The sequence below is a fragment of the Haliotis asinina genome, chromosome 5 (genome assembly GCF_037392515.1).
Source record: "Haliotis asinina isolate JCU_RB_2024 chromosome 5, JCU_Hal_asi_v2, whole genome shotgun sequence".
Classification (NCBI taxonomy): domain Eukaryota; kingdom Metazoa; phylum Mollusca; class Gastropoda; order Lepetellida; family Haliotidae; genus Haliotis; species Haliotis asinina.
In genome coordinates, this window is record NC_090284.1 from 43,778,987 (window position 1) to 43,799,429 (window position 20,443).

Consider the following 20,443-nt stretch of genomic DNA (forward strand, 5'->3'; position numbering starts at 1 on the left):
CACTTTTCCCTAGCGATAAATCGGGCACATTGGCACCAGGATCTACTGATATACCATAGTCAATAACCTTAATCAAGCTTTTGTAACTCTGGTAGTCCTCCTCTGATCTAATTCAAAATGTGGGCTTCTACTGGCATAGACTAAGTCGTACTGGTCGTGGAGATGCCTCCAACTTGGTCATTGGATACGTTCAGAAGGAAGAATTTGAAAACTAGGAGAGCTCCTGTTTCTATGTGGCATCAGCATGAGATGGCATGGTTTCCTGTTGGGTCAATGTTTGTTGAAAAGCAACAAATTATCAAGTCTAGGGTGCCCACTAGTGCTGGAAGATGGAGTGATGAGTGGAGTTATTGACAAGCAGCATTATGTCAGTGAAGACATTTAGATATTTCACTAGGTCTTGTGTCACTCGATTCAGCATCATTCATTGCTGTGAAAAACCTATGTTGCAGTTGTTATTTGATTAATTCATATTGCAAATATTCCAAGTTTCTGGGTGTCAGTAATTTTCAGCACAAGAAGACAACAATACCTTGACAAATTTGCCCTAACTGTTAAGTTGTTTAACAGAGACTTGAGTCAATGTTGTTTCATTGATTTTCACTAATTATTTTACCAAAGCAAACAAAAACATCATTTCAGTATGTCATGTCTAAGAGAGGTGGGATTACTTTGGTTGTTGCTGAATTATATGAGAACGTTTCTATTTTTTTTTCCCTCTAGCCTCATGTCTTTTGTTTTTCAACACATGAATTTTAAGGAACTGCTTTTCAATAGAAGCGTACTGCTAGAGTTACGTCTGTCTGGGGATTCTGTATTGACTAGTTTGGCATTGAATAATGGTCAGTAAGAATGACGGCAGCCAATAGCAGGAGATATGGTAGATATGGCAAGTTGTGTTCAGTATATAAGGGTGGTTTTTACATGTTGGGATACTGAGATAGGGATGCTAGAGTTGCTGACATGAAGAACTGGTATGCAAGAGCTAAAAGGGGTAGGATTGGGATGTTGGTAAGGAGCTTTAGTGACTGGTGCAAGAGTTGTGGATTTGAAGAACTGGTATGCAAGAGCTAAAAGGGGTAGGATTGGGATGTTAGTAAGGGACTTTTGTGACTGGTGCGTGAGTTGTGGATATGAAGAACTGGTATGCAAGAGTTGGAAGGGGTAGGAATGGGATGTTGGTAAGGGACTTTAGTGACTGGTGGTGGAGTTGCACAGGAGCTGAGAATATGATGCTGAAGCTGTAAAGATTGTGAGAATAGGATAGGACTGGTAGTTGCAGGAACTGTAGGGACTGTAACTGGCTACCAGCCCCACTGCAATTGCTAATCTTGTACATTCTGACTTCAAAGGGGTAGCCCAGTGGTTTATGTGTTTGCTTATCATGCCGAAGACCAGGGTTCAATTCCCTCAAGGGTACAAAGAGTGGAGCCCTTCTCTGGTGTACCCTGCCATGATATTGCTGGAATATTGCGAAAAGCAATGCCAAAATAAACTCACTCACTCACTCACTCACTCATGCACTTACTCATGCACTCACTCACATACGCACTCACTCTTGAACAAGACTTTAAAAAAACATCACCAAAAAACCCAGATCCAAGGACATTTTATACAGGATCAAAAAAACCGTCTTTTTCTAAGTGTTACTTGACATTTCACCTTACAGTGTTGGAATCATTTCCCTTTTCATAACTTGTGCATGTTAACGTATATGTTATGTACATAAAACAATCTTTGTGTCGACGTTATGACATTTCGCTTGCTATTATCCCAAGACCTAGAACATTTACATATTCCATCTGTCTTCATGGATGTAATGGATATTAAATCGTGGGCGGTTGTCACTTTTATCTTGTTTGAGTAGTCACAGAATATTGCGTTGCAGAAATTTGCAATCTAGATGGGGATGTCTCTGTTCTGCAAGCTGCACTGAAATAGCAGTATGAGAGGTGCCAAGATGGGAATTGGTGATAGAGCCAGATAGCCCACTGTCAAGAGTTAGACCTCAGTCAGGAGGGTATTATTAACAGGTTTCTCAAAATACTGATACAGAGATGGCGGAAATAATGTGTTACTTGAACATGTTTGTTTGTAATTTTTTGGTATGGATCTTAATCTTGGGTTTCCTAATTCTAGGTGTACCCACTCTCCCTGTCAGGTTTATGAAGTATGCATCAGATATGAGCAGTTCACAATTGATTGTTATCAGGGTTCCTTACCCTGCTCCCTACTGCTGATATATGATTTATAGCATATATTCTTGTATTTTAATTTTGTTTTGTTGCAGTATGCAGTGTGTTCTGCAGGTTATTAATTAGAGATGTGAAATTAAAACTAATCGTATCAGTAATGTTAACATGTCTGCAGTTTTACAGCAATCACAGTAGTTAAGTTTACCAACGGCAATAAGCTATTAGGTATTGCTTTTCAGAAGTGGCTGAAAACTTTTTCAAGTTTTAATGAAAATCAGAATTTCGAATGTGTTGGCTTTAAGGTTTTCTGTTGCTGTATAGAAAGGAGAAGTGTTGTGAATGAACAGCCACATTTGTGAATGTCATGTGTTGATTAAAGGAGCAGGGTCGTGAATAATGGATAAGGCACTCTACCCTGAGGACAACCCATTGGGGCATAACTGATGCTGTTCCTGGTGAAGGAACCCTTCTCTCAGACTGCAAGTAATGGAATTTGGTATGCAGTGAATATGTTTCTGTAGATATGTGGCTGTTACGGTCGATCTGTAACATGGAGATTAAGGGTCACATCTTTGAGTAGATTGTGTTAACTGGTATGACTTACGTGTTGTTGCTGGCTAGTCAAGGCTGTTGTGAATAAGTCACTATGGTAGAATTTGCATTTTGTTAGGTGGTAAATGAAAAAATACAGTACTGCAACATATCATATGAAGCTATCATGATCATCATCGTCATCAGCATAGATGATGATGATTGGTTAACCGAGGAGGTCATGTGTTTGCTCATAAACAAGTACTGTGTTTGAATACCTCAGTGGGTATTATAATTTACCTATGTATTGCTTTGTTTGACATTACGGGGAGTCATGGGCCTCTTGACGCTTTTTCCTTTCATAATTCAGTCAGGTCATTAGGGTTGTGATCCTGACATTCAGCTTACCATTATCAACTGTCCTGAGTTAAATTATCATACAGTCCATTATGATACATTCATTAGCATGTCCCAGCCAACCAAACCTCCATCATTGCTATAAATGCTTGACTACCAGTAAAGGGAATTCAGGGGTTGTCATGTGACCTTATTGTATCAATCCTGTCCTACTCTGTGGTTTGATGCTCATGCTGTCAATCACAGGTTTGTGTGGCCCAGGTTGGAATATTTTCAACGTGCCAGGTTATATAAAGAATTTTCTGACTGGCTTACACAATATTCATTCAATATATTATTTCATATTTTATGCTATGTATGTTCATCATACACTACTATGACTGCAGGGACATTTAACTTCACATTCTGGACTCTTCTGTTTATTGACTTGTTTGTTGTTTATTAACTGATGTTCTCTTAACTTATTGTAAAACTGAAAGGATCAGATGGTTAGGCTCACTGGTAAAGTTGACACACGTCATCGTATCCCCATTGTTGCTCATGATGTTGATCATTGGATTGTCTGATCCAGACTCGATTATCTACAGACTGCCACTATATAGCAGTAATATTGCTGAGTGTGTCATTAAGCAACCAACCAACAACAACCTTATGACCAGAATTTTTATCAAGGCCCTTTTCCACAAAGCAGTTGTATCACTAGGATGGTGTTAACTCCCATAGTTTAACATAGGCTTATGATCATCGTATCGGTAGGATCGCTTTGTTGAATGGGGTCCTGTGCACAATCCGTTTTGATATGTCTAATGACCAAGATATGTTTCTGGGAACCTGTGATGACATTTAATCCTCATAGTTCTGTCTGACTGTGTTTCTCTACTTGCAGTACCTTGGGGGCAAGGTGTTGGTAAGCCACAGTGAGCATGCTGCCGACTGGCCACCATCATATACATCCTTACAGGCCGGCCAGGGGGACATGAGGGCCTCCAGCCCCGCCAAGGACACCAACAGCCCTGCCAACAGCAACCGCAACAGTGCAGCCAGCAGTGACAGTGGCAGGGGAGTCAGCACTGGACATCTTGAACCTAAGGTTGGAGCATGTGTTGACAATTAGGTTTTATTCTGTCATCATATGATGTAATCGCCTGCTCCGGTGTCATGGAGCTCCTGCCGCACTTGCCTCTAATCTGATCCTCGTTAGTGAATCTTAAAAAGTTGACTAACTGAAGAATGTGTGGATTCATCTGAGTGTATGGTGATGAAGAACACTGTCTTTGTTGAAGGAAAGCTAGAGGGTTGTCTCAACATTTCAACCTGCTATGTTCCCACCACCCAAAGCTCTGATCCCTGTGTGAACAAACCTCACAGGCCAAGGTGCATGTTATCTCACCCCACCCTTCTTGCAGGAGCCCAACCCACACCCAAGACTCCACATCATATTCTATTTTACCACCCTCCCCTTTCTCATCTCAGCACTACAGAACAAGATAAATATCTCTACCTCGGCCAATGTATTAAGAGCAGCATGAAAATTATGAAATATCTAAAATATAAGTAAACATTCAGAACACCTGAGCAAGCATGTGCTTGTGGTTGCACTTCCACATGTGTTCTTAAACCAGGAACACTTCAGACTGAGCTTGCAGGCAGATGTAGCTAGATGCACACTACATCTATTTACTATCACGGATCTATTCCCAATCTGCAGTTATCAAGTCAGCTCTGCAATAACAGACCCACTGACCTGTATGCTTGTCAGTATTTACAACGCCAGTCTCATGGTGCAAAGTCACATCAGCTTCTTTCATCTTCAACGGGGATAATTTCTGGGGAAATTAACAGCGGATGCAGTGTGCGTGTATGTTTTGGCAATGCCACTTTTTTTAACAGACCGAGCAGATTTCTAGAGAGTTTGTATTTAATGAAGTCAGAATCATAATCTCAATCAGACATCAGGTAATGAAATTGAACACAATTTCAAATTTGATAAGCCAAGTAAATAAATTTGGTTGAAGATTTAACTGATTTTGCACACAGACATCCTTCTGACTTTAAGACTTTAGACAGTTTAAATTGATGGTAAACTGAACACCACTGTCTGGTTGTCCTATTTATGTATTCAGTTAAGATTCACCTTGGTATATTTTGTGCTAGAACATCCGTCAATCTCTGAAGAGTAGGACTCTGGAAGGTTCGTAAGACAAACATGTCTCTTTATTTTGTTTTGAATCAGCTAAACTGGTGTCTCGCAGTTCCTTAAATGTGCTATGATATGTGTATTGTGAGATCTGCTACAGCAGGTGGTTGGATAGCCTTGCTCCAAGGCTGTACCTGTGCATTAGTCCATGGATTAAACTAATTTAGTACCTGAAAATATGCATAATTTTGATAGTAACAGGTAAGCATATTTAAATTGAAAAGGAGCCCCAGGGAGCTCAGAGCCTGAGGAAATCTAGACTTGCTTATTTAGGACTTAAGCAAAGGAGGGCTAGGCAGTATGGAAAATAATATGGTTCAGGGACTGCGAGTCTACATGGATAGAGGGTAATTTTATCCCAAACATTGCATCTTATAATGACAGACTTTTCTGTGGTCATCTTATTCTTGTGACTTATTGAATCTAGAAACTATGATGCAAATTATTAAATAATAATTCCACACCATAGAGGGGCATGCTCAAAGCTTAATCAGATCATTATTATCCCAAGCTGGCTGTGACGCACTAGAAGGTCAATAGTTAGATGACTCATCCCACCGGGTACCCACTTTCCGCTGGGTGAACAGAGGCAATTTTAAACTAATTCACTTGCCTAAGGTGAGACCACATGTCTCCCGTGATTCGTTGTGGGACAGGACCTAAGTCCTAGAAACTCTCAAGAGTCAAGCTTCCAGGCAAGCACTGTCAGCACCCAACGTTGCTTTACTTCACCTGATTGTGACCTGTGCTGTATGCACATTCCACATGACACAGATAACCCATGTGAGACAAGTGCAAGTCTAGTGGATTGGAGGATGTTGTTTGTTCCTCTCTTGCAAGGATAGAATACAGGCTGTAATTGAGTAGGAGATTTCTCATTAATATCCTGTTGTTAAAAATTAATGATTTAGTATCTCCTTAGATTAAAATACCAGTGCCAGGCACCTTAATTTCTAAATTCTATCAAATTTTTGTGGCTTTGGTTATTATTGGTTTTTTATAGTGATTTGTGGTGCAGTTAAGACTTTGAAATGTCCTCAGGTCTGCATGTGATGTTCTCAGGTTGTTGTGGGATGCCCTGAAATCTAATGTCGGATATGTGGCTACGTCTTGAGAGTCACCTGAGACTTATCTTTGGCCGAATCATCGCAGACATAGATCTGCTACATGACAATTGTAGGTGATATCTGAAGATGTATCTTGTGATCAGTACATCATTAGAAATTGAACTTTTCTCTTGTGTCGCTGCCCCACAGACATGACTGAGTTCATCAGACATAATTGTTGCTGATGATGCTCACTAGCTATTTTTGTTCCTCAAAGTTTGGAATAAAAGGCATCATATGCAGTGTTTTCAACCTCCCAGATGAAATGTTCCTAAGCTCATGCTTTCGATTGAAAGTACATGGAAAAAGGTGTATTGGCTGGTTTAATGTGACTGATAGTGGATTGTTCTGTTCCAGTGACATAAATCCAGAGACGGACATTGATAAACCAGATAGATGGCTGAAAGAGTTGATCAGCTCCTTCACTCACTCTCTCACTAACTCATGCTAGTTTGTGTGATTTGTTTAGTTTCTAGTAATGCATAAATGTTATTATGCCCTTCTGCAGTTTTTGCACAAAGCAAGGGGATATAGTATTTTCCTTCTGTCCATCCATACAAATTGAAAGTCTTGAGAACTGTTGGCTAGATTCTTTTCATATCTGGTACCCAGGTTCATCACAGTATGGGACAGGTTCCAGAGGGGTTTGGGGACCTTGATCTTCATTTCAAGGTCACAAGGAAACTTTAACATTTTAGCCTTGTTAGCGAGATGTCTCATGTACCAATCACTGGATTTTCTTCACATTTGACCCCTGGCTTTATCAAGGAAAGGTGCAGGCCCATCAATTTTGGTGACCTTCAAATAATTTCCATGGTCACAGTGACAAGATTTCAACATGCTAACTTGCATGTTAAGCTTTTCAGGAAGATATCTCAAGAACCGTTTACTAGATTTTTATTCATATTAGACTCCCAACTTCATTAATGGAAGGCAAAGTGGGCAGTTGATTTTGGTGATCTTCGCATAATTTTCAATGTCATGGCAATACTTTGAAGATTTCAGAAGGTTTAAAGATTTCTGCATGTTTACCTACATCTTAATCTTGTCAGCGAGATATCTTGAGAACGGATTTTCTTCATAGACTTTGTAGACCTCTCTTTATTACTATTTTGGCATATTTCATACACCTTGACATTCATGTCAAGGTCAAAGTGAGTCTTGAAAATATTTGTGCATTTTAACAACTACAGAGCAAGATATCAGGAGAGGTTGACAGGTCATGTTTTTGTTTACATTTACTTAAACTACGGCCTTTACTTTCATTACTTTTTTGTAAGTTTGATTTGATAATTTGCATTGGGGAATTATATCACCTTAGTTACAATGCTTGTTGCAGTAAATAAGTAAATAACATAGTCTGGACCAGACAATCCAGTGATAGATGTTACAAGCATCAATCCATGCTATAGGAGTATATGCTATGCACCAAGTCACCAGGCATGACCACTCCAACGAATAGTTGTCTTACAACCAGTATATGTTGGCACAGACATGTCCAGTCCCAAAATCCCATGAATCAAAACAAAGACTGTTTGATTTCCAATACAATGAAGGACCACTGAACTCCAGTTAGCCTTGACATGCATATATTTTGTTGATCTCTTAATTTGTAGAGCCAAATTCGGCAGTGGGGAAAAAGCTTTGTTGTAACTATAAAGATGTGTTGTGTAAAGAGCAATATATTCGTCTCTGCACAAACAAATATACACATACGGTAAATCTATTCTAGTGCACAGATGCATGCAGGTACACATTACAAACACATACACATCTTGAAAAGCTTGCATGCTTGTATGTAGCTAGTGTGTGTTGAGTCATCGTTGTTTCTTATACCAGTAGGCTTGCAGATCCTTTGCACAAATAATGCACATCTCTGCTTCCGAAACAAGATAGCTTTATCAAATGCTGAATCCTCAAACTGTACTTTATATTGTGATCTTTCCTAGGGCATTTGAAGGAAAACATGGCTTGTGTGCGATGGACATTATTTATGAAGTTAAACCTTTGTAACAGACATACTTACATTGATAAGAGGAATTACGAAATGAAACAATTCATGTTTGTTTTTCTGTAGGTTGCAGCAAGGCTTTTTCACTTAGTGCTATGATAATGGCAAATGGTGAATTGGTGTTTATGTTTGGTTGGAAAAGTAGAATCAGTTCTTAATGTTTCATGTTGGAGTGTGGATCATAAAACTTTATTGTATTGACACTTATTATTTGGGGCTTGTTCCAGAAAGTGATATTAAAGCCAGTCCCATACTTTAACATTGGCTTGAGACTTAGTAGGGCTGAGTTCATACTGTGGACGAGAACCCTGTTCTTTTGATTGAGATGTCTGATCATTGGCATGAAGATTATTATGGATATCAACTTCTTTATTATGAGAACACAACGTTTCAGAGTTAACAAATAAGAAAGAAGTTGATATCCATAATAATCTTCATCCCGATGTATTTCACTTCTAAATGCCCTTCAAAGACATGTCCGATCATTTTATTACAGTTCTGAAGTTATTTATGATTTACACCTCTTTCTATAAGGAACAATAGTGGTCACCAAGGAGCAGAAACTCAAATTTACCAAATTCAATTTTTCTAAATATCAAGTCAAATCCATGCAGTTCTTACTAGGCACTAGTAAATGTCTCTGACTTCTAGCCCTCATGTAGTCTAACAGAGCTTGTCTAACTCTAATGGATTGATTGCTTTATGGTCAGTCAGACATCAGACAGACAGATCACAACAAGAGTATTGGGCTTTTTAATCAGATATTGACAGGGGCCCTGTGGTCCATTGCATCCAAGAAGACTGTTGTCAGGTGTTGAGGTAGGAGCATTCTGTCCTAATCATATTAGTCTTCTCACTGTGGGCATCAAACGTTGGCAGTCTATTATCTTGTACACTGTCTGTGTCAGAATGTGAGTTGTCCCATGCTCAGTGGGCAAGTGTGTCTATATCTCGCCGTGTGGACTTGTATCCTTCCACTGTGCTGGGTGGTTAGGGGTTTAAAGCCCAGATTAACCCAATTGGGATTTATGTGATTCATGGGGTGGGGCCATGTTAATGTTTTTAACTGTGAAAACAAGCATCGAAGATGTCCATCTCTTTCAGATTTCCTGCCTAGTAGAAATGACCACCATGAAATAACTCTTTAACTGAGAGCATGCTGGTTTCTGATAATGGATTTGGAGAGCTTGAGACCACATTGTTGTTGTGTTGTGTAAAAGTCTGAGACTTTATCTGTGTACAGTGTTATAGGGAAGACTAAGACAATGTTATGCAGTGTCATAGGGAAGACTAAGACCATGTTATACCCGGTTATAGGGAAGACTAGGAAATGTTATTATACAGGGTTATAGGGAAGACAGACAGTGGTATTTTCAGTGTTATAGTGAAGACTGAGACAGTATTATTGGAAAGACTAAAACTATGTTATATAGTCTTCATGGAAGTCTATGTTGTTTTACTGTGTATTCTTAATTCAAGGCCTATGTTGTTTTACAGTGATGTATGTTGTGTCTTAAGATGATGTTGTCCTGTTGCAGGTACATAACCTGGTGAATGTGCAGGTTTCCAGCCAGCACCGTCTGTCAGGCCAGAGTTATGAGTCGGGTGTGTCGTCCAGACAGAGCTACCATTCTACATCCAGTTCTAGTCTGGGCAGTCTTGATCGTCTAGAGGAGTCTGGCTACGCCAGCACCATCAACGTGTCGGAACTCTTCCATGCAGGGATGCAGGTCAGTCATTGGTGACCCTTTCTAGAGTGTTTGTTGTTTAACGCCACACCCTGCATCGATGAGCATTGATCTATGCAGTTGGGATACAATGACATGTGGGTCAACTAAGTCAGTGAACCTGACCACCTGATCCTGTTAGTCAACTCTAACGACAAGCATTGGTTGCTGAAGACCAGTTCTAACCCAGATCTTCATGGGTCCCTTTTTAGAGCAACACTTGCTTGGCAGGGCTCTTGTATCTTTTCTATTGTAAACCTTTGGTATTCTATTTTACATCAGTCACCATTTTCTATCTTATGCATACAAAATAATGACAGTTCTTTTCAATCCGTCACCAAAGTTCAAATCTCATAAGAGTGAGCTTTCATGTTTATGTCTTGTGTTTAAAAACTTGACAAGAAGCCAGAGTTGCATTTCTTTTGCTGTTAAGTATGTGTTCTTACAAGATCTTACCCGTCAGATGACTAGTTTTTTCATTGTGGAATGGTAGATAATGTTGTGTTTTGTACATTCAGGACCATGAGGTGCTCCATGCCTGGCTATGTGACCTCAAATTTGAAGAGTACTATGACAAGTTCAGCCAAGCTGGATATGACATGCCCACCATCTCACGCATGACTCCTGAGGTAAAATGAAGGTCCACTTACATGACACAGATGGATGTGCTTTACAGTATTTAGCTACCCTGTAAGAAAATATTGTTATACAGTCATAGCTGTCACAACCAGCATCTGTCCAATATGGCAAGTTGTCACTACTGGCATAAAATTTCAGTCCCATCCATGGCTTGTACATTTATCATCAGCTCTACCATCCGGTACTTTGTCTAAACTAGATTATTTCTTCAATCCCAGTGAGTGCTGGTTTAGACATCTTACACTGTATTTATTCTGTAATTGTGATATTAAAGGCATGGATCCTCAAGGTTGTTTTGTATCAAAGGTACTAGGGCTGGGACGGGTAACCCAGATACCCGGGACAGGTAGGTAATTAGATGGACCCGGGTAGCCGTCTCTTATACCTACACCTGGTTTGTTCATGTGACTAATTAAGCAGTTAAGCAGTGTAACATGTTATTCTTTCATGATTAAAGGATTGTATTGTCTTTTTAGATTTAGATGTAATTGTGCAGTCACCTCTTTTAGATACAATGCATGTTTGAGATCTTTAACAAACTTGAAATGGCAGCCTATATGACATACATTGACATTTCTTACAAATTCGATCTCTTAAATTGAGATAATGGGTATCTGGGTTGGATCGTAGGGGGTGAGGTACTCGGGTGGAAATTTTTTACTGGTCCCAGCAGTGAAGGTTACCAGCAAAATTATGAACTTTCTCCATCACAATAATGGCAAGGTCAACAATTCTTTAGCAGCATACCTGTAATCTTGAAAGGGTGGAACAAGCACATCCATGGTCTTCACACTTTATGAAGAGAACAAATACAAATGACATAGGGTGAAACGTGAGGTGTCTCATAGTGTTTTTCACCATTTTCTTGGAAAACAGGAGTGAGGAGGTACAGGTTTCCCTCCTTAGTACTCTTTACACATCACTTAGTGTGTCCAGCGGTTATGATGAGGGGGAATATGTTTGTGTGGAATATTACAATCCAGATAACTGGAATATGCAGTAAAACCCAATTTGAAGATCCTGAACTGAAGATAGTGTACATAAGGCATGTTGTCTTTGCAGGATTTGACAGCCATTGGGATTACCAAACCGGCACATCGGAAGAGGTTAAAAGCTGAGATAGCACGCATGAATATTCATGATGGAATACCTGATTTCAAACCGGTATGTAAACCTGCAGAACATGATATGTAAAGATATATAGGTGGGGATTGTCCAAGCTTGCGTCTCAAGGCCTTGATGATAAGTCAGTTTGACCGTGTCATCCAGAGCTTGTGAAGACCAGACCCTTTAACCTGTACCCTGTCCAACTGACCTTCTGGGTCTCCTTTCACAAAGCACTAAGGTAACCTTAGTACAATGTTAAAAAATTGGAGTTAACTTCAGTATAGGTTGTTTCGTGAAAAGGACCCCAGGTGTATTAGGATTCTGTCTGACAGTCCCTGAACCATATTATTGTCACTTCCATGAAGCCTTTTCTGAAATACTGAACTTGTTGATGATGAAAGTCATTATTTCCTCAGGTTTATCTCCCGTCTCATTGGGGATCTTTTTCAGTTTGAAAGAAATCATCAGTTTCTATATATATACATTCAGAGACTAGTCTCAGTCTAGGCCATTAGTGTTAGCATGTTGTGTACTTAAAGGGGGATTAATGTTAGCATGTTGTGTACTTAAAGTGGGATTAGTTTTCAGCAAAAGGACAATCCAATCAAGCTGGATTCTAGTAGATGATATATTTCCTGCCTCAAATTTGATTCCTTTCAGTTATAGGTAATCCTAACAACTCAGGACCTAGATTTTGAAGCGCTAATCGCACTAAGACATTCATGAATTAATGTTAATGTATGATACTTACGGCTATCTTAGCACTAAGATTTGAAAATTTAGGCCTAGAGTCACTGGCTCCCACGTCACAGACTTTACAGTTTACAGCTGTTCTGTGTGGGCTGCATAGTAGGAAGAACAGTGCCCCTTTAAGACACATTACTGCAAACCTGTGATTTATTCATTTTGAAATTGTTGATCTGAATCCAATTGCTCTCCATTTAACTGGATATCTTCTTACTTTTAAAGTAAACATAATGTGTAAAACACTGATGTGATGTTAATCTAAAGATCATTATGACAGATATTTGGAAATGGTATTTTCTCCACAGTTTTACCAGTGGCTGTTTGTGGCATTAAGTGTAAATAGAAATACAGAGATTAATGAGATACCTCTAATAATGCTCTAATAATGCACATGTTGTTTGTAAAATAGTGTTGAAATGATGCACAAATCTTTACTACCTGATTCATGGCTACAGTGGAGTGTTGGTGTATGTGATTGTGTATATAGTGTCTGAATGGATGTACCCTGTGGGAGGGATTCTGTGTTAAGGGGTCCTCTAGAATCTGCTAGGCATAGAAGGCAGTTAAAAAGGAGGATTTGTCAGGCTTATTGACAATTTTCCATCATGTCCCTACTGACTGGACCGATGATCACTTTTTTAGTCATTGGATTGTCAGATCACACTTCATTGTTAAGAGGCTGGGTCATATATCTGGAATATTGCTCCATGTAGGATTAAAAAGACCAATGTCATATGAATTCTGTGTGTAAGAGACTTCATATTCTGGAAATATGTAATAAAACTGTTGCCATGGTTTCTGACCTCAGTGAAGAAGCCTGTATTCATTGGTCTGTGGATAAGAGATGTCATCTACAGCTAGTGGTTTTAACAGATAGAACACAGGTGTTCACTTGCCATCATGTATAATAATATTAGCATAGCTTGGTGTATATAACAGAACACCATTTTAGGCTGTACCACATCAGGCTGAGCTGGCTGGCCACGTACAGGGAGGGCCACAAGCTTTGTGTCCTGGTTATTTCACTTTGGTGGACTTTGTGATGTGTTGTTGTTGGTGTTTGATGTAGAGTTTCCACTTGAAAAGATAAACTTTCTGTGAGGGTTTCATTCCAGCTTCTCCACAGAGACTCAACTTTGGATTTTGAAATGTGATGCTTGCTGATTGCCCTGTTTGTAAAACTCCGAGAGAATCATTGCATGGCAATTCAACTTTGATATTTGAAACATAATACTTTCCTGATTTTCCTGTTTGTTTCACTTGAAATAGAAGCATGATTTCAAAATTGTTCTGAAGCAAGAAAGATTTTCACTTTCAAAGCAGGTTGAGACTCATCTGTTTTGTTGTTTGGCAAAAGTAAACCAGCCATCCCTGTGAAGACTGTTTAGTGAAGAACCTAAGAAGCTGATCTCTCATTAGTTTGACAGTGTTCAACTGGTTGGCTGTGAAGCCGCCTTGCTGGTTCTGTATATAGACATGTCGGTCCAGACCCCCTGCATATAGACCTGTACTACTAGACTAGCGTCCTCTTGCTGTACATAGGAGTGATCATGCTGCTGAGGCGAACACCCGACCTACAGGGCCAACACTCCTCACAGGTGTCACATCTCCAAGTTTGACAGGCACATTTGACATTCAGTGCACATACATTGCAGAATGACATGCTTGAGTGGCTCCACTTACTCGGCCTTGGACAGTACTACCAGACACTGACCGGCCAGGGCTACGACAACATTGACTTCGTCACTGACATCACTTGGGAGGACCTAGAAGAAATTGGCATTCAAAAACTAGGTCAGTAAATATGTATGTAAGCATTTTTATTTTAATTCACAGTTCCAAAACAGGTTTGAAGTATGTTAAACCTCTGTAAGGCAATTATTGTGTTAAAATAGACAACTGATATTGCGTAGTGACTGTTCAGAATGCAGGTAAGCTGAAGATGATTTCTCATCGCCGTATATATGTATAAACTGTTGTAAATGCTCTTTCTAAATTTCTTAAGTGTCATGCTTGGAATGGATGAAGGTATTGCAATCTCCCCAGGGAAAGATAAAGAGGACTTATGTCTGTTGGAACACTGTGGAAAGAATTAACAGACATGAATTTAGTTGGTGCTGTTGCAGCTGCTGTGGTTATCGCTGTTAGGTTGTAGCTATGATCATTCTCTGCCCCTGCACAAATTTATCTATCTCTAACACAGCTGTTGGTAAAGGTTGTATGTTCGCATACACACCTGGGCTTCTGTTGAGATAATATTAAACCTTTAAGGCCCTTTCAGCAAAGCTGGCACTAAATCTGTATCGAAACAAATTAGCAATGTAAATATTTTAGATAAGAATTCTTGTTTGTTTTATTTGGGAACTAATTCTTTTTAGTTTTTATCTAGTTTCATGCTTCAGTGATGATGATTAACTGGCTGTTTATTCCTTGTGTTAAGACTGGTGAATAAAAACTGTCTAAACTGTTTGTATGAGTAAAGAAGTCTTGCATCAAATATCTGTAGATGCCTTCCTCATGCATAGGGAAGTCTGAACATGGAGTGGCTTCACCACCCAGCGGTAGTGTTCTTTACGGTATGATTCAGGTGCTATGCTTGGCCTCCCTGCTGGATATGCATGTTTTAGTACATAATGGGCCCAGCTATTGTAATCAGGGATGTAGTGATATCATCACGAACTCACCCAGACCAAGTAGAGAATGACAGGTTTTATGTTTGCACAGTGCTGAAAATAACACTCCTCATCTTCAGCGTGGAGCTCGGCATGGTTATAGGTTTGTTTAAGCATCACTGGGAGACATGTGCTAAAACAATTGCATTTTTCCTAAAATAAGTCAACATGTTCACAGTAGATCTGTCTTCCTGAAAAGATTGTGCTTTTTATGTTTTGGATGAGGTATTTTTACAAATGTTGTAGGTTGTCTGTGATTGACAAAAAAAATCAGGAGGAATGTTACCTGCTTATGATCACCTGAGGGAGTTGTGCTGGGTGATTACAGAGTTATCTCCCTTCACCACTGATCAAATATGATAGACAGCTGTCCGGGGGGGATATGTGTGTGCTATAAATTACATGGTTTTGCATCGTGAACTAGTGTATAATTATTTCAAACATGTTTTTACCCTCTTAAATAGCTTTGTAGATAAACTGAAGTACCATTTTTTTGTATTTTCTTAAAAAAATATTAATTGTTTTGATTGAAGTGACTTGTGAAGAAGAATTCTCATATACAAACGGCAGCATTGTGATGAAACATTTGAAATTGTTTTGGCATTGCTCCAGCCCTTAAGGGCATAATGTTATGTGTAGTGAGCAGGTACCCTTGATCTAGTGACAAGGTAGATGATGGCTATATATATCCGCCCCCTCCTGGGTAATGTAGGAAGTGATAAGGCTGAAGCTACCTTGCAGGGCCAGATAAGATGACCGCAATGCCAGGATGGGGGATGTAATCGGAAGCCATGTTATCAGGGCTGTAGCACCCGGCCTGTGTGCTGGGAGGGTGCAGTGACGACTGTATTCTCTACAGTTAGTGTTTGTTTGAAGTGAAATGGTACCAGTGAATTTCACCTTAAACAAAAAGGTGAATGAAGTAAAGTGAAATTAAAATTATGACTCCTCATAATTTTACCTTGCCATCTGAGAATTTTTTTCAACTTAAGGTAAAAGTTGTTTAATAAACAATTATAGATGCAAATCACTCTTATAGTATAGTATTACAATGGGGTATGCACATTAAATGAAACACTGAGTTCAAGTAGGGTTGACCTATTTGTACACTCATCACATACTGTGTGTGTACTGGTATTTGTTTCACTGTTCCAACTTCTGCGCTTACCCCCTCCCATAGAAGGAGAAATGTGTGCTGATATGAATGTAATATAGAAATAGATGTTTCTCAGAGATTGAAACCTTTGCACTGGGATAGCATTGTGGTTAATGCATTTGCTTCTGGTTCAGTAGGTTTGATTCTCCACGTGGGTGCAATATATGCTGTTTCTGCTTAATGGTCCCCTGCTATGATACTGCTGAAATACTGCTATAACTTGCATCAAACCATACTCACTAAAAAGTTCCTGTAGATGTGAAGGGTTTCAGATTTCAAAGTTGATGCTAGCATTGCTAAAAACAGTTTGATTTAACATATATGTTTTGGCATTCCAGGTCACCAGAAAAAGATCATGTTAGCTATCGACAGACTCAAGAGAATTATGTCTGGCAGCAAGAGGTTGTCATCCGTGGAAAAACGACGTGGCTCACAAGAGTTGCTGGAGCCACCATCTCAAATGAACAACATGAGGTGGTCAGGCGACATGGCTCCCCAATATGTACAGGAGCTTGGTGTAGGTGCCAAGCCAAAGAAGTCACCATCTGGAGACAGTATTGCCACTGTGAGCAGTGGCAGCAGTGGCGCCAGTGGGACCAGCAGTAGCGGCGGCAGCTTGAGCAGCGGCGAGATGAGAATCATGCACATCCGGGATGGGGACAGTGTGTTCACACGTCAGAACTCAACTGGGTCTGGTGGACCCGATGTTGTAGCCATCCAAGTCAAGAGGTCATCAAGCAGGACACCCAGCACGACAGAGTCAATACCGGAAGGCAAGGACATGGCAGGACAGCCAATCACATATCAGTCTTTTCAAACCCCGGGAGGTGACAGGCGGTCAGGGAATTCATTGGATAAGGACATTGCTGGTGGCGTTGTCATGACAGAGCAGCCTCGAGATGAGGACCGTGTGGTTGTGGCTCCAGTTGCGCCTAAAGTGCAAGTCAAAGCTAAACCTGTTGCTAAGATCATTGCTAAGACAAAAAGATCAAGTAGGGAGTATTCACCTGATAATATTGAAATCGAAAAACATGAATCCGAGTGTAATTCTGATGGGAATAAGAACCCAGTTTTGGCAGGTGGAATGGTGTTTTCAGGGACTTTGAAGAAGAATCAGCCAAGATCTGGGTCCCAGCAAGAACATATCTATGATACACCCCATGTTGCACCTCCACCAAAAGCTCCTAAACCCAAACCAAACCTTGCAATCCCTAAAATGCCTGTTAGTGAATCTACAAGCCCAGGACCCTCAAGTCCATTGTTTGTCAACACACAGAACCAAGACTCAGGTCCGTCCACCCCTTCTCCAACAGGAAAGGGCAAGCGAGCACCACCACCTCCTCCCAAACGAACACACTCAATCCGAAATGAGGGACCAACTCCTCGAGATGATATCCAGGAATTGCCCAATCAAAGACCAAGCATGCACCAGAGTGCACACTTTGGGGCAGAAATTCGGGAACAGAAGAGGATGACGACATCAGTTGGGCCACCAGCTGTCAGTGTCAAGCCCCAGCAGTTTGTTCAGGCTCAACCTCAGGCATCTCCCCAGCATCATGCTGCACCTCAGAGTCAAGCCTCTCCCCAACATCATGCTGCACCGCAGAGTCCAGCCTCTTCTCAGCATCAAGCCTCCCCTCAACATCAGGCATCACCCCAGCTACAAGAGATCCCGCCCAAGCAGCAAGCATTTGCAAGCTGTGTGCAAAGTCTCTCTCAACGATTTGGGTCAAAGCGGGAGGAGAATGGTGCTCAAGAAAATACATCTTCGGATGGGGAAGAGTTTCCGCCTCCTCCTCCTCCAATCGCCATGGATATCATCACACCCAAAATTCACAATTACGGAATTCCTAGTAAATCAGACAAGGCAGCTGCTGGGGAGTTTGGAGGATTACAGAGTAAGATAAGGAGGGACCTCACTCACAGTCCTCATAGTCCACATGAAAAAAGGGCATACGGGGGAGAGAAAAGCGAAGGGAGAACATTTGGGGTGAATCTGCGTAAACACATGTCTCCCCCAAAGGAAATACCACGGGGTAATGTGAATGAAAATGTGAAACCCTCTGAGGTTGACAACTTGAAAACAGGTTTAGGTGACAAACGCAGTGACTCTACAACTAGTTTCGAATCGACATCATCAACTTCCAGTGTGGATTCAAATACTTTGCCTTTTGCCAATGAAAATGTTGGCACAATTAAGCAAAGAACTCCTGCTGCAAAACCGTCTATAGTTGAAATTTCTGATGGAATGAATGGACAGAGAAGTGTAGATTTAAATTCAAGTATGTTTGAGGAGAATTCAGGGACATTAAAACGGACTCCGATGGGCTTCGGCCATAGCCCTGTTAGTAAGAACTCAATGATCTCACATTCACAGCCTAATCCAACGATGTCGGCAGGCCCAAGACCAGTAGTAACCGTGTCTGGCATGTCCAACCCTACACAGAAAGGTAATTCCAAGGACTGATAACCCTATGTCACAATACGTTATTGGGGCAGTATGGTAGCCCAGTGGTTAAAACGTTAACTTGTTACACCTAAGACCCGGGTTTGATTCCCCACATAGGAACATTGTGTGAAGCCTATGCCAGGTCCCCAGCCATGATGTTGCTGGAATATTGTTTAAAATGGCATCAAGTCATACTCACTCACTCACTCACTCACTCACTCACTCACACATACATTTTTAGTTCTTCAATTGTCTTCTTGAGTCAAGTGTTGATATATTCAGCATCAAGAGACACAAAATTCTGTGTATTGTCCAAAATCCTGTTTCTAATTTCTTCAGTTTATAAATACTGTCTTGAGGTCTAAAATTAACAGACAACCAGTCAGTTGCCGAGTGATTGGAACCATTGTGTGATCATAATGTCATGCAGAAAGGTAATAAAATTACTAAATATAACCCACAGTGAGAGAGATGGAATATTGCTGAATTGAACATACATTGTTTCATTTAGTCAACATATTAATCAGTGTAGATATGTTGCAATAAGTAGATATGTTGCAATAAGTGTCTTTTTAAATCGCCCTTAAAACCATTACATATTCTAACATATTGTGGGTATTGAATGTTCCACAGTTGTTGCAAAGTATAAACAAATCTTATAAGGATGCCAAGAAAACAATCATATACACTTTTATCTACTGTTGTATTCTGTGAAGTTACGTGAATGTACTTGTTGAACAATGCTGAGCTACAATGTTCATAGCTTGCCATCAGGTTTATATAGTTCCCAGTTGAACCCTGACTTTGTGTCACATACTGCCATGTACAGGTGTCTGTCTACCACAGACTTTTTCACAAAAAACACACACTAAGTCCTGTGAAGATCCAGGGTAGAATTGGTCTTCAGCAACCCACTTGCCAGAAAAGGCAACTATGCTTGTAAGAGACAGCTAGTGGGATCAGATGGTTAGGGTCACTGACAGCACAGATCAATGCTCATGCTGTTGATCGCTGGATTGTCTGGTCCAGACTCAGTTATTTACAGACTACCCGCATATAGCTGGAATATTGCTGAGTGTGACATAAAACTACTCACTCTCTCTCTCATAAAAATGATGCTGGTGTAATAGCCTAGTGGTTAAGGCATTCGCTCATCTTGACAAAGACCCAGGTTTGATTCCCCACATGCAGTGTGTGAAGCACATTTCTGGTGTACCGAGCCATGTTATTGCTGGAATATTGCTAAAAGTTGTGTAAAAGTAAACTCACCCACTCATGAAAACAATTATTGCATCACATTCTTTGACATGGCAAATTCTAGTGTGCTGTTCTTGTGTATATGTGAAGCCTTTGTCTTACAGGAATTGTGCGTCCACCCGTACCTGCCCAGAAACCGAGACCAGCAGCACAACTGCATCAGCAGCAGCAACAACATCAAAAACAGCAACAGCAACATCAAAAACAACAGCAACAACAGCATGTAGGCAACCATGACAAAGCTCCAGTGTAAGTCTGTCAGACATACTAACTGCCCTCTGATCATCTTGGT

At 40.4% G+C, this 20,443-nt stretch overlaps 1 protein-coding gene across 2 annotated transcripts in view; it reads left to right on the top strand.

The window, feature by feature from the left end:
- LOC137284553 (caskin-2-like) overlaps positions 1–20,443 on the top strand; it is a 220,385-nt gene that overhangs the window by 194,618 nt on the left and 5,324 nt on the right. For both annotated transcript variants that reach the window (XM_067816399.1, XM_067816400.1), the window contains 7 exons: positions 3,970–4,173; positions 9,936–10,127; positions 10,643–10,753; positions 11,826–11,927; positions 14,273–14,411; positions 16,784–18,895; positions 20,256–20,400. In XM_067816399.1, the coding sequence (XP_067672500.1) occupies positions 3,970–4,173; positions 9,936–10,127; positions 10,643–10,753; positions 11,826–11,927; positions 14,273–14,411; positions 16,784–18,895; positions 20,256–20,400 (3,005 nt within the window). The remainder of the gene's footprint in view (positions 1–3,969; positions 4,174–9,935; positions 10,128–10,642; positions 10,754–11,825; positions 11,928–14,272; positions 14,412–16,783; positions 18,896–20,255; positions 20,401–20,443) is intronic.